This window comes from Castor canadensis, chromosome 7 (genome assembly GCF_047511655.1).
Source record: "Castor canadensis chromosome 7, mCasCan1.hap1v2, whole genome shotgun sequence".
In the NCBI taxonomy this organism is placed as follows: Eukaryota; Metazoa; Chordata; class Mammalia; order Rodentia; family Castoridae; genus Castor; species Castor canadensis.
The window spans coordinates 158,112,695-158,127,934 of record NC_133392.1 but is presented as its reverse complement, the minus strand read 5'-3'; the positions used below and the strand labels follow the sequence as shown (position 1 = coordinate 158,127,934).

The 15,240-nt window shown below is 47.3% G+C and overlaps 1 protein-coding gene across 18 annotated transcripts in view; it reads left to right on the top strand.

Moving 5' to 3' along the window:
* Camta1 (calmodulin binding transcription activator 1) overlaps positions 1-15,240 on the top strand; it is an 826,483-nt gene that overhangs the window by 417,450 nt on the left and 393,793 nt on the right. For all 18 annotated transcript variants that reach the window (XM_074081464.1, XM_074081453.1, XM_074081463.1 and 15 more), the window contains one exon: positions 1,160-1,295. In XM_074081464.1, coding sequence (XP_073937565.1) covers positions 1,160-1,295 — 136 coding nt within the window. The remainder of the gene's footprint in view (positions 1-1,159; positions 1,296-15,240) is intronic.

Below are 15,240 nucleotides of genomic sequence, written 5' to 3'. Positions count from 1 at the left end.
GCTCTGTGTAGCAGGCAAGGAGTATCAGAAGCCAATTCACTGCCTCATTTGTGTGAAGCTCTCTCATCTTTGTGGAGAACAACATGGAGAGCTGCTGGCTGTGAGCATGACCAGAATCGTGGCCATGCCTCTTCCTGTGCTGGGTGACCAGAGGCAGGTGGCACAGAGCTGGCCACTGAGTAATGTGGGCTTAAAGGCTGGATCTGTCCCAACTTTATTCTGGAAGTGGCTTAACACAGCACCTGCCCACAGCTGCCTGAAGGCCCCAGTTCTTCCCCTGCCCTCTGGAGTTTCCAGCCCCAGGCATGTGACCACAGCAACTACTAACAAGCCCATGACAATCATTGGCTCTCTGTGGCCAAGGCAGGTGTCCTTTGTGCAAAATTCAAGGTTCTTCCTATATGTTCTTTTTAAATGTCACAAGAGTGGCTATCCTTTTCTTAGCATTTAGTAAGTGGGCCACTATTCTCCTAAGATGTTGTGGTTGTGGACTGAATAGATGAGCTTACCTGCATTTTCTGAGACCTCTGACAACTGAAGCCCAAATGGGAGAGAATCGGGTACTTAGCTTGCTTGGGAAGGAGGACCAGGATGCCCTTCCGTATCTAGCAGCAATCTAAATATTAGCAGGCAATGAACCAAGAGCAGTTGGCCTCGGTGACTAGCTCTTCCATTGGTCTGTACCTAATATAGTCATCCACTGTCTGCATTAAACTTGTTTATTTCCTATTGCTGGGTGATGGATGAAAAGATGTGCAGAAAATCCTTTTACAAGAGATAAGATATTGCAGGCTGCTGTGACACCCCCGGCTCTTTTTTTTTGTTGTTGTTGCTTTCTCTCTGTTTTGCTTACTTTTCAGTGCAGAGCTAGGACCCTCACATCATATATCCTGATTAGTTTGTAGATATTACTAAGGGGATGTTTTTTAAGTCTATCATTGACACATTTAATTCATTAGGTACCAAATCCACAAGCAAATTTTGGCTGGCCATAAAACATGGCTAATCCAGAGGCTGCAATAAAAGGTGAGAAGTTATGTTCCAGCAAACGTGGAATATTGCTTTTCTGTAGAGACTTTTTACTGGTCTACAATATCTTTCTTCGTAAATTTTTCTTCTGCTTGGTTCTCTTGGTAACTTAACCATTTGTTGTTTCCAGACCGCAGAATGGCTCAATGATTCTCTACAACAGGAAGAAAGTGAAATACAGGAAAGATGGGTATTGCTGGAAAAAGAGGAAAGATGGGAAAACGACCAGAGAGGACCACATGAAACTCAAGGTCCAGGGAGTAGAGGTAAAGAGCAGAGAAGGCTCTCTTGTTCCCAAATGTCATTTCTGGGCTGCAATGGACAATGGAATTGCTTGGGAGTGATTTGATTCCAGTCACCTCTGCCAAGATTTTTGTTTGTTTGTTTGCCAAACCCCCTGGTTGCTTACTTTTGTTTTTCTGCCTTCTTACCCAACGGTTGTCTTTCAAGTTTGCAGTGGAACTGGGAGTAACTGAAGTGCTCCTTCCAGGGAGTCGCTGGTGTATAGATGGGGATTTGCAAGGTGCCTGCAGAATCCTTTATTTTATTGATCATGGAAGAGCTTGCAGGTGCATTGGGAGTGTGCAGGCATCAGGGAAGTGGTGGGGGGGCATCGTGAGGAATGTCCCTCATCAGGTGCTCTGAGCTGGTGGTGATGCCCCTCAGAGCTGGGCATCACTCCCTGTATGGACAAGCCTTCCATCTCCCTCTGGGTGTTTTAACTTCAGTAGATGTTAAAGATGATTAAATGAGATCACAAGGTGTGTGTGCTTTTGCAGGGCTAAGGTGGAGTGGTGTCTACAGAAACATCTGGGGATGTTGGGTAAACTTGCGTTTTGACTCCTGGATGCTGCCTGGTTTCCTTGCTGTGGTTCTGGCTCTTTTTCCACCATGGGAAGCCATAGAGAAATTCCCTCACCCCTGATGTTCGGTGTTTGAGGGCCTGAGCCAGGTGTCACATCAGTGGAGGGAGAGGGCACAGACCTGTTAGTTAGCCACTTCTTCCTGCTAAGGGTCATGCCACTTGGCTTGTGATCCACCTGGTATTTCAAGCTGGTCACGGAGCAGCATCCTATCTGACTGTGTGTTGGGTCTGTAGCACACCACAGTGGGTGGTGAGGACCATAATCCCACCTGACTTCTATGGGTTGCCCTTCCACACTGTCCGTGATGCACTTTGACATGAGAATTTTTCTGTATTAATCATGTGCTTTTCTGGCTGCTAAAAATAGCATCAAATGGCTTTTTGAAAAAAAAATTACCCCTTGGAGACAGACAACTTTTGTTTTATGTGTGCGTGTGTGTGTTTTTATATACCCAACAACAATACTTTACGATGATGAACAAAGAAAGCCCCTGATCCCGAAACTCCAATTTCCCCTCCCTCCCGTTCTTGGCGTTTGCACAGTGTGGTTTAATTGACTGCATGGAACATTAAGAGATGCAGATTAGCCAAACTCTTTGCTCAGGATTCACCTCTAGGACTGTGACCAGCGATTGTGCAAATATATCAGCCATTCTCTCACAGGGAGCTGAGAGAGGAGGGGCTTGCTCTTTGTGGGGAGGACTCTGGGAGGATAGGTAGAAAGTGAGAGAAAGCATGAGTGAGGCCCAAGAGGGAGGAGGCTGTTCACACTGGGACTTATAGGGCCTGCAGGAATTCACACTAAACTGCAGCAAGCAGCGCCTGTGCCCAGAGGCCTCTGGTATATTTCATCTTTAGTAATACGTAAATCAGGAACTCGTGGTTGTAAGTAACAGCAGGGAGGAATTCGTCCTCAGCAGCAGCTCAGAAGCCCAGGGAAAAAAAAGCCACAGTGTTCATTTTCTTCCCTCATGTTATAAATTAGAATTGTCACTGCATGGAATCAGAATGATTTATGGCTATTTTTAGGCCATATTTATGTTTGGAGTTATTTGTGGCTCTCACACTTATAGACTACAGCCTGGCCCCTCGGCACGTGGAGGGGACGCATGCAGGCTGATGAGGGGTTTCTGTGACTTGCCAGGCACGAGTGGCTGTGTGGGCAGTAGGAATGGGAGGCCAACTTGGAAAAGTCTTGGCCAGGGACACCATGAGCTTTGCTTCTGGGTTCTTGGAGGTGGGGAGAGCCCACTCTAAGACTACACCTTGTGTGGTGGGCTTTCTCATTGAGCTCAGAGGATGGTCCCACGGAACCAGGCAGCAAACACTGACTGTGGTGGCAAGGCCATGTGGTGTCTACAGAGAGTGCAAGAGCCATGTTCTTTGCCCTCCTGTCTCGTGGTCAGGTTGAAGAGATGCTCATGTCTGCATACAAAGGTCATTAACAGTACTGGGAGAGGGGGAAGGCTGAGCTTTTAGGACTCCTGTCCCAGGAGTCCAGAGTGGGCGGTAGTGACCAGAGATGCTTCCTAGGTGAGGGGGGGCTAGAAGCGGAGCAATGGAAGTTGGGGAGGATTCAGTGCATGTGAGTAAGTTACATATAGAGTAATGTACAAATTGTTTCCCCCTAATATTGCAGGCCGAGCTGTATCTACGTGATATGTAGACCCTTTCATCCCTTGAATGGCTCTATAGTATTCCTCTACATCATCACTTCATCCCTTTTGAGGGATTTTTAGAGGCCGCCCAGGTTTTTAGCATTACAAACAAAGCTTCAGCAAACATCCTCACCCAGGCTTTCTTGTGCACACGTGCAGCCTGGGCCAGAACGTGCTGGGTTGTAAGGTATGAGCGTCTTCAGGTTTGCTAGACACAAGTGCTCCTTTGTGACTGTACTAATTGCGTGCCCACCAGCACTGGAAACAGTCCTTCCCGGTGCCCTCTTCTACACTGGCCAATGAAACATGCTACCCTGCCCAACTCGAATTTGAGTTTTTCTCAGTTATTACTGGGTTGGACTCCTCCCGTTGTTAATGGCAGTCTTTGAAGTAAATGCTCAACTGCAGGTGTGGATTTTTAAACGCCCTGAGAAGGACTGTTCAGACAAGATCAGCGCCCACACCTTACCCACATTGCTCCTGTATTAGCTCCGATTTGGACCAGGGCTGGGAGGCCCAGTGGAGGTCCTTCCCACTGGGAAATTGCAGTGGGGCTCTGCATGGTATTTGCATCTCCCAGGAGAGGCCTACCAAGTTTGGACCCTGCTCCCCTCTCAGTGGAGTCAATCAGGCATTTCCCAGGGCAAGCGCCTGCATCACTCTGGCACAGGGCCTACCAGCTACCATCCTTCCCTTGGATGGGCAGGCAGTCTGGGGCAAGTATTGGAGCTGTGGTTCTTTTATCATGAGCTGGCGTCCTCAGTTCAAGGGCATGATAAAGACATCAAGATCCACTGTTTAACATATCACTTGCTATAAGCTTCCCTCAGGCCAGGAAAACTTCCAGCCTGTTTGAGGAACCTGGAACAGCTCAGCAGTCTGGCTTCTTTTGTTCTTAGAGACCAGGCCTCTCAGTACACATTGATTTTTTTCAGCCAGGCACAGGATGGGGGCGGCCGCTTTTGAAGCTGACGAGCTGTTAGGTCCATGATCAGTTGTCTTGTCTGTAAGTCAACGAGAAGCCAGCTCGATAAGGTTTCCAGGGATGACAGGGTTGGCAGGGAGGCAAGGGAAGGTGGCTGCAATGTCAGCACTTCGCGAGATAAAAATCTCCTGAAGTCTAAATGGGTTGAGCAGATTCCTGCCTGCCTATCTGGTGCTGCCTTGAGGGGGGACTTTGAGGATGGAGAGCCAGGAGCTGGTGCTAAGTGTTGCCGTCCCTCCAGTCACAGGTCACATGTGCCAGGTGACCTCAGCCAGAGGGGCCGCTGATCTTTAGGCCACACTGAAAAATACCTTCCAAGTTCCTGGCACTTTTCTCTGGCCCCAGAAGCTGGCAGGGTGGTCCTATGTCTGATATCTATCCAAGTCTCCTGAGAATGCTGAGGTATTTCAGAAGCCAGGTAGCCTCTCAGCTTCCCACCTCTCCATTCCTCTGTGGCTAGGTCCCCAAACTGACAGGAGCCACACCCTCAGTGTAGAGGCAGTCACAGGCTTATGACTCTCTTATGAACGAGGCCTACTCTCTCATCTGGTCCGCATAAAAACATCCATGCAAAGTACAAATTATTATATCCATTTCATAGACAGAGAGGTTGGACCTCAGTGAGAGGATTTCTGAAACCCCGTATCATGTCACAAGTCGGTGGCAGAGCTGGGACGGGAGCCCAGGGCTGCTTAGCTCTGCAGATCAAGACAGCATATAGACTTCATTCATCGTCACGTGGTAGGTGCTTTCTATCCACCGGTATTGGGACAGCTGTTGAGGATGCAGGGAACCAAAGAAGGTGCCCCAATCTCTTTGGGAAACAAAACCAAGCAGACAACTCTAATGCAGGGTTTTGAGGCGGTGCTGAACACTCCGAAAGCTCTGTGTGGAGTATGTAGCAGGGCACTGAAGGCAGACCCAGCCTTAGGGAAACAGCACAGGTGGAAGGAAGCAGGGCATGCTGGGAGCCAGGAGATAGGTAGGGATAGGAAATTTCAATGAGCAGTGATAGAGTCTGTTGAACGTAGCTCATGTGACTTTCAGCAACAGGCAGCCAGTACGGCCACATGTCAGTGTTTTTCCCAGCCTTGTCCAGACCAGATATGACTCTCCCAGGGATGAGGATCTCTGCTCTGATCTCAAGCCATGCCCTCCTGCAGACAGATGGTCTTTGGGACCAGTGGGTGGTCCCAGTATTGAGGCTTGTGGCACAGTCAAGAGAGCCTGCACCAGACCTGCTTCCCACAGAGCCTATCCTGCCGTGGAAGGGACTCTCTGGCCTGGACTATCCTTGGGCAGAAATGTCAGCCCCTCACCTCTTCCTGTAATTCTCAGATGGAAAGAGAAAGTTGAGTTTTGCTGACCTGTTTGTGCTGCCTAAAAAGAACAAGGAGTCTCTCTGACTTCTCCATTAACTGACTTAAAGCTAGCAGGCTGGACTTCGCACGGCAGTAACGAGGCTGTGCCCCAGGGCTCGGCCTCATTAGAGTGATGTTCTTCATTTGAGCACTTAGGCCACATATTTAAAAAATGCACCTCTCTTAAAAGTAGGAATGACATTGTAGTCACTGCATTAGGAATTAACAGGGCATGAAATAACTGTCTGCCTCGTGGCAGTGCAGATCATTCTGACTCTGCTTGCGGCCATAAGATAAATAGGTGTCTTGCTAGCAGCTGATAGGAAATGTTTTAAGTAGCCAGCCACAAACACGCATGGGTCCCAAATCAAGTTTGGAAAACAGTGATGACTAGATAAAGAGGAGGTAAGTTGGCTAGTGAAATGACTGAGTGACAGAGGCTCACAGAGAGGCCAGGGGGCCCGCAGGCTAGGATGTGCTTTTTACAGAGACATCATTTTTTTTACTTTAGTAGAGGATTTGTGTCTGGTCCATAGCTGCCTTATTTCCTTCATTCCCCTTCAGACTCACTGTCGCCTATAGGGTCCCTTGCTCGGAACCTGTTTCTTCCCGTGTCTGATGCAGACTGTCTTAGCCTTGTGACTTCTGGTGCTTCAGGGGAACTATTTTCCTCCCTTTCACCACTGTAACATTGCATCTGGACCTTTCTTACGGAAGCGTTCACTCTAACTGTATGCCAGCTGTCTTAGAGCAGGGCAGACACCTCAAGTGTTTGGTATTTTCTAGACACTAGAAAGCCCATGTCTGGTGTCTAGACACTAGGTAATCTGTTTAGCTCAGGATATTTAGAGGAAAATAAGGCCACATGGTATTTGAAAAACAAAACTGAGCATCGTAATAGGATATGGTGATTGCCAAAATGTCCAATTTATTAATGAGAGTTTAAGAGTGTCTGATGACCTTGTGGTCCCCCTCCTGAGGGCAGGCTCTTCAGGCTGGTACCCAGGGCCCTGTTCTGAGCAATGAGGTCTGCTGCATGTGTGAGACCTTTCAGGTGACCACCTGGCCTGAGCCCCACCCACCCGTGTGTTTTACTCATGGCAGATATTTTATCCCCATGGGTCGCATGTCTGGGACTTGAGTCCAGGTGTTCTATTTCGAATCTGGGTGGCCTCTCCTGCCTAGCTTTGGGTGCTGGTGGCTAAGCGTCCTTGTCTTGTGATGCCTCAGTGCAGGAAGCTGTTCTGTTCAGGGAGTCCCTCCTTGCAGAGCTCCTGCGCTCTCTGCAGACTTTCAGTCATCTGAATTTTTGTGCTGTGTTCTGCTAGCATGCCAACAAGTGAGAATTTATTTCCTGCTACCTGACTGTGTTTGGTAGAATCCATTCAGGAGTTCAAATCCTTACCTTCTTCCCTGGCGATGCGTTCCTACCCGATTCCTGTAATTACAATTTCAACATTAAGTTAGCTACATTTTGAAGGTGCCCTTTCTGTTCACGTTCTGCTGAGTTCACAAGGCCTGGGAGAGAGGTCATGGTTCTGTTTCTTCAGCTTAGTCTTCTCCAGCTGCTATAGCAAAACGCCAGAGACGGAGTGGCTTGCACAGCAGACACGGATCTTTCGCAGTCCTGGAGTTCAAGTCCACAATCAAGACATAGGAAGACGCAGTGTCTGGAGAGGGCGTGCTTCTCAGAGGTGGTAGTGTCCCAGTGTGTCCTGACTTGGCATGAGAGGGAGCAGCTCTCTGGGGTCTCTTTTATAAGGGCATTAATTACATTCACAACACTCCACCCTCATGACCTAATCACCTCCCCAAACTGTCACATTGGGGTTTTGTTTTCAACATATGAATGGGGGGGACACACAAGTATTCAGTCTATAGCACAAGGAGACCCACTCTTCCCTTAAAATAGCCAAGAAGCAATAGCAATGGTGACAAAGATGTCACTCTCGATCTTTGAATATTTGCGTCTGTGCTTGTCCTTTCCTGTGCATTATCTCACTTAGTTACGTAGCAGTGTCCCTACTGGGTAAGCCCTGTTGCAATTCTCATTTTTTAAATTTTTATATTTTCAAAATCCTTAGGAATACTTTAATTAGAAAAGCAGGTTGGGAGCAGAGGCTCATGATTATTATCCCAGCTACTCCAGAGGCAGAGATCAGAAGGGTTGTGGCCAGCCTGAGCAAAACAGTTAGTGAGACTCCATCTCAACACATAAGCCGGGCATGGTAGTGTGTGCTTGTGATCTGAGGAAGGAAGGGAAGAAGGGAGGGGGGGGGAGAGCAAAAGAGGAAGGGGAGGGGGGAAGAGAGAGAAAGAAAGAAAGACAGTAGAGTTATGTTTTAAGTTCTAAAAGTACCTGTGACTTCTTAAATCACTCACATCCCCCACTTACGAGACAAAACCAAAGCTCAAATCACATTATCATAAGCTTTCTTACAGTAAGAAGTAAGATCAGGCTATGCTGGAGTACAAAATCCTGGAGCTCTGAGAATGAAAATAATTTATTAATTAGACAGCTGACCTACTCAAGCTACAAGAAAAAAACCCGGCAGGCCCGACTCTCCACTTTGGCGGTTGGGAGCCTGGCCCCACCTGCTGCTGCCTCTTAGCTGCGACTTGACCTGAGTCCTTTACAGCCTTTTTCTCCCCGTTGGAGCCTTCCCTTAGGGATGTCCAGTCGTTTTTCTACTCCCAACGAGAACTGTCCAAGGCCATTGCCCTGAAGCCGTAGCCTTTGGGCTTCTAGCACACGCTCGCTCTGCTGGTGCTCTCCCTGTGGGGGACGGCTAGGTTTAGAATGTATGGCACACACACGGAGGAAAGAGAGAAAGAGAGAGAACACAAGACACCCAAGTAAGGGTCGATTTCAGATAAACCGTGAATCTTAGTTTATATTAGTAAACGCATGTCCAGTGAAGTATTTGGGACATGCTTATACTAACTAATATCTGTTGCTTATCTGAGCCCACATTGCTCCTGTATTGTATATGACAACCTGGATGTGAGCAGATGCCTCCGAGTCTCAGTCTTCTCTGAGTGCTGTTCTCACTGAAGACGTGAGGAAGTCTGTGGCTTCATTTCCGTCCTCGTTATTGGTGCTGAACCATAAAAGACAGGAGAGACTTTGGCCCTTGCTAGGAAGAGAGGGTGCTCCAGGCAGTATGTCAGCGAGTGCACACGCAACCAGGGCTGGGGATCCTCTCTTTCCTCTGAAAAGCAAGTTGTGGGAGCCTCTTGATCTCCAAGTACTGGGTTTCCAGAGCTGGGGTGTGGCGCCCTTTGAGGAACACAGGCCTTCTGCCAGTGGTATTAGGAGAACAGTGAGTTAGTAAAAGACGTGCCAGGAAAACCTTGAAGGGATCGTGAGTCTAGTTTCTGTCCTCTTTCTGTCTTGGCTATAGGACAGTATGTAAGATATTTTGCAATGTCCTCTTTTAAAAAACTTGACAGAGCCTTAGTAAGCTGGAAACTCCCTGATGAAGGTAGAGAGTGCAATAATCAGCTGGATATGCTGAAACCGTGTTTAATTATTACTGACACAGTCCCTCAGCATCACTGCAGATTAGCCTGTGAGGTCATGAGTGAATATATTCAATGACGACACAAACCCTTAAAGGCCACCGGTAGGGCTGTTCTCTGCCCAGACCCTGATGTGCAGGAGGAGCAGAGTGAGGTGTTTTCTGGGCACTCAGAAGTGTGTTTTACAGTCTCATCTAGAAGCTGGTCTGTGTGGTCAAGTCATGATACGTATCTCTCTGTCCCCTCGGTAAATGACCGGATGTGGTTGCTTGCATTTGGGTAAAGAGTATCTCCAGCCACCCCTTTACTGGATGGTAAAAATTTGATCTCTGTATCTTTCAGTCTCCTAGCATTGCTGGGGAAAGTTACTCCTGCCTTCAGGGCTGTGGCTGTGTCCAGCAGGGGCACTCGTGTCCTGTAGGCACGAATCTCTCTGGCCTGTCCTGGGGAGTCACACCGCATGAGTTGATGTGGATTTCACCCTAACTGATGGAAGGTCTGCCTACTAATTAAGCCATGTCACTCTGTGTGGGAGCTTCCTGATCACTGCCAAAGCCCTGGGGAAAACTGAGGCGTTGACGCAGGGCTTCGCTGGTACTGTGGGAGTGGGGAGAGAAATGCCACCCAGCAAACGACAGACACAACAGTTTTTCACACAGCAGCCAAGTTGACCTAGCTATGATGGTGCTGACCTGGTCTCTGGATTTCTTTTATGCTGGTGGCTGGATTTCAGGCTGCTGAGTCTCCCACCTCCACCTCCCTCAATGCCAGGTCAGATCCGCATGTGGAAAGCTGGTGATTTAATGGATGGTGCCTTTCTACTCCTTGAGGCTTTCTTCCAGACAGATGCCATGACTTCTGTCTCCTTTACTGTATTCCAGCACTGGGGAGGGTTGGTGCCTTTAGGGTGTGCCTTAATTCCTGGGGCAAATGGCTCCTCCTGCAACACCAGGACATGGAACCTGCAGTATTCTTATGGCTTCTGCCACTCACAAGTGGCTGTACAGAGTGAGAGCCACGTCACTTGGGAGCCTGTTGATTCAGGTCTACTATCTCCACGTGACACATGGCATCTCCAGTTGACACATGGCGTCCTCTTCCTGCGGGCAGGGTTGTACCTAGGTGCCTCACCCTTGGCATGTGATTTCTTAAATGACTTTTCTTAAGAAAAAGTTGAAAGGAAAATTTCACAAATTGGTCTGACAGTTTGACTCCCAGTATCTTAAAAAAATCTCTAAACTGAAATCCCCAGTTTTATGGCTTGAACCTGTCACTTCTCATTCTGCCCTTGGCAATGAGAATAGCAGGTTTCTGAAAGCAGAACACACCAACTGGCCATGACCAAACAGTTCCTGCAGCCCTCCATTGTCCCTGTCCTCACATCCTGAACAGGGTCCCAGTCTGTTTCTTCACCAAGGCAGCCCAGGGCTGGGTATAGGGCTTGGCACATATTTGGTGCCCATTAAACATTTTTTGAGTGAATAAATGAATTTTGAATACAAGGTCTTTTTCTGTAAAGGACCAGCCAGTAAGTACTTTTGGTTTTTTGACCAGTTGATCCATCACTGCAATTCAGCCCTGCAATTGCAACATGAAAGCAGCCACAGATGGTGGTCAGGGCATTATGTTCCAATAAAACTTTATTTACAAAGACAGGCTGAGGGCCACGGGTGTGCTTTCCCACCCCTGCTTTAGACTGTGGCCATGGTTTCTAGAAGGGGTGACATACTGTGGGGGGTAGTCAAGGACTTGCCACAAACCCTTCAAGGACTTCATTCTGGACATTGGTGTGTGTTGCAGCCTGACACGGTTATGCCATTCACATTCAATTTACATCTCTGCAACCGGTTAATACTTTTACTCCCACCATGGCTGGGGAGGTTAGGGTTTCTTCTTTATTTTTAGTGGCAAAATATCCACATGACATGTATTTATCTCATCCCAAGTTGTCCTCAGCCTGGAAGTGCGAGGCAATGTTTCTTGAAAAAGGCATTTGAAGGTGATAATGTCCTGTTTCTCATCGGAGCCCAGGGTCCCCCTGCACAGCATCCAAAAGCCCTGGGAAAGCTCTGTGTTCCCTCTCCTGCTGAGACCACAGGGTGTGGTCTGCTGAGAGCAGGTGCTAATGGATTGGGATGTCCCAGAAGATGGAAGGGTGAACACCTGCACCTGCAGGCTCAGAGTATTTTAAAATAAGCTTGCACATGTAGGATGTAACAAAATGCCCTAGAATAGTGGCTCTGGGGAGGGCACAGATGTAATCTGTCCACGTTTAAGTACTTACATGACAGCACGAGGAAACTTCACAGGTTCCTTTCATCTTTGCTACCACAAATTACATGCAGGTTTTTGATAGATGCCAGAGGTAGACGTTTATTACAAAGGTGTAAGAAATGCTGACTCTTCGTGAATTGATTATTTGGAATTTCTTTTATTAAATATTCTAGGTGGCACGTGATCAGCCGACCCTCTGTGTGTTTGAAGCTTAATGATTCATGTATCTGCAGCGGTGATGAGGAAATCAAAGATTGGATTTGCCATTTTGGAGGGAGAATATGGGTTATTACTGGATCCAGAATGGGCCTCTCGAGAAGCTTCCTTAAGGGAACACGTGTACCAATAATTTCTTCTCTGCTCGAGAATCCTAATGTTTCACTTATGGAAACATAAATTCCACAGCAAGTGGCTGTGGGTTTTCCTTCCCTTTGGTTTTTTGCATCCTTCACTCATAGGTGATGACTTTTTAAATCTTAGTTGCTGGATGGCGTTCACAGTCTCCAGGCTTCTGTTGCTCCATTTCTAACTTTCAGTGGTGAGAAGCTCTGTCGAGGTCAATGTAGTCCAGCCCTCAAGATGTGTGTGGAAACCAGGATAGTGTGTTCGTCTGTGGTCCTTTTGCTTAAAATGTCGTAAAAAATGCTGTGAACTTCTTGGAGGGCGCCACAAGTGACTAGTAGGGCTTGGAACTCCACTGGAAATGTGGATGTCAGATGTTGCGCTGAGACAATTCTTGCAGAAGCCAGTGGGGCTGAAGAGCCTATGTAGTGATTCTGGGCCTGGGATGGCAGTGTGGAGCACTCAGTGCACTTGGCTTTGGGGCTGTTCCCGTTCTTAGAAGTTAGCATTCAGCTGCTGAAGGCAGCACAGTGTCACTGTCCAATCTACCACCTCAGGACAGACGTCATTCACAGGTGACATGACAGTTAGCCAACAGTTCTACATGCCTTGCCTTGTCTGATAGCTTGAGTTTCAAAATACTCCATGACTTCTTCTTCTTTCCAAAATACTAGACAGATGTTATGTCCTGTAATCCTTTCCACGGGAGACTGTAGGAAATTAAATTGGGAAACCCCAAGACTCCCGTTGGCTCTGTGCCTGCAGCTGAAATGAATGTCCATTCCTCGCACATGCGTGACACCCAACACCAATTTTGTGCTAAGCCCCCTATTTCACTGTGCATGCTTATACATGGGATCAGATCTAATTATAGACGTGAAGGGCAGTTTCCCAAGAGACTGCAACACAAACTGCTCAGCAATTGTTTCTTAAAGACAGTCTGCATGACTTTGCACAGGACTAATAAGTCCCCTGAGTTTTGCTGTGAAACTTTAATTCTTTAATTGCTGTTAAAAATCGTTGAAAGAGTCTCAAATTTTACCTCCTCACCTAAGGGTGGGCCAAGGAGAATCACTTGTCTCTCTTCAGCCAGTGGGGCTACTCTGTGTTTTGCTGTTCTCACTAAACTCCTTTCTCTTCCCTGTAAAGGGCGACTTTCTTTCTTTTTTTGGCGGTACTGGGGTTTGAACTCAGGGCCTCACACTTACTAGGCAGGTGCTCTTACCGCTGGAGTCACTCCACCACCTCCCTGTATAAGGAAGGTCAGTTTGGATGACATAACATTTTCTGGTGCTGGCCTCCTTTGCCCCATCTCACCAGCACCTAGCTCCTGAATGACAGAATGACTGTGCTGAGGGCTGGCTCCCCCGATGGAGGTGGTGCTTCCCACCCGTCTTGGAGCAGAGACTCAGATTGCCAGGGGCCCCAGTCTTGGCAGCGAGATTGGGTGCCAGCAGCCTCGTTCTAGAACTAATCACGTTTGCTTTTTCTGGAAGGTAGTTAAGTAACCTTATTGGAGCAGCCTCCCTCCCAAATTAATGAACACTTTCAGACACAATACGAAATGTTTGGGAACAAGATGGGATGTGGTATTTTGGCCATTTTTTTTTTTTTTTTCTCTCTTTCACAACACCTGGCAATGAAATTCTCAGGCTAAATACCAGATGAGTGTGTGCCTCATTTTGTACGGCAACTTCATCTATAAGTTTTTTTAAGCCCTCCAGATGGAAGCACGGTGTAAATGTGGGTAGGCTGAGAAGGGGAAGTGAAAATAAATGCTCTAAGAAATAAAGAATCTGGTTTTTATACTTTCTTTTGCAAATAGCTTTTGCAATGACATATTGTGAATGGACTGAATTATAACAAAACCAGAAATGAAGCAGAGCTTGGGGGTAGGAACAGCAATTGTGACACTTACTTTAACTGATATAATGCAGAGCGACGCTTTTTACACTCAATTAACTTCACATTGTGTTGGACACAAACCAGAATGTTGGACATTTTGGGGGTTTTGTTTTTACGTGATTAAGGGAGATGAGATGAAATAAATTTACTAAATTGCCCTCCGTTCGTTTTTGGTCTGTTTGTATTTTTTGTTGTTGTTGTCACCCCTGATGTTGAGAATAAGCCTTGTACATTGGGGCAGCGGGGGTGGGGTGGAGGCAGGCAGGGGTCCTCCCCACCCCATTTCTGTTCTCCAAGGAGGTGGTGGTTCTCCCAGTTTTCAATGGAGCTTCTTCTCCCAAGTCAGGCCATCTTTTGCTGTGTAGACAAGGTAATGGATCATCTGGGTTTTATTGCATTTTGTGCTTTGACCATCAGCAAAGGGGAGAAGACATGATAGTCCAACAGTGGTCAGTGAGCATTCGGGCAGCAGATGTATTTCCAAGGCTGTGAATTCAAGGTCATTGTTTAATTTATTTCTCTTAATTAGCCCGCCTTGCATTTTCAGTGCTCCTAATATGGTACTGTTACACCATCTTAGGTATTGCAGTGTGGTTATGCATTGCTTATTTCTGTACACGTTACACTCGAGGGACGCGTGGGTGGATGCTGTGAGCCAGGCAGGAGCAGATGAACGGGGGACCCAGTCCTTGCTGGGTTCCGCAGTTGCAGCTTGAGCTATCTCCTTTGGGAGGGTCCAGGAAGGGGCGGCCTTCTCTGTAGTGATGTACATGAGTGCTTCTCAAACCATCCTGTGCAGACAGTCCCCTGGGCGTTCTGATTTGGCTGGTGGAGAGGGCGGATGCTGTATTGAGGACAGTGTTGCAGATTCTACTTTGAATCCTGAGGCTGGGAAGACATTAGGAAGCAGATTGGCCATCAGTTATATCCCACAGCTGCTGACTAACTAGTAGCCCAACTAGTACTTGATGAAAATAGTCAACCCTGCCAGCTGGGCTCACCTAGGATGCTCGAGGGCAGTTTTCTTCTGTCCCAGGGGTGTGGTCAAGGACCCAGCGCAGAATCTGGCTTTTAAAAAGATCATTTTCATTTTCATGCATGGGAGGGGAAGCCATCCTGATATCAGACCCTTACCGATTCTGTGTTTGATATTGCAACCCATAAACACTAATAAGAAAACAATAGGCAAAACCTGTTAGGTATAATATCCAATTATAATTATTTTTTACTCCAAAAAGCACATCAAATAAATAATGCAGTTTATGTTACTTCTAGAAAATGCAACAGCATGAGTTAATT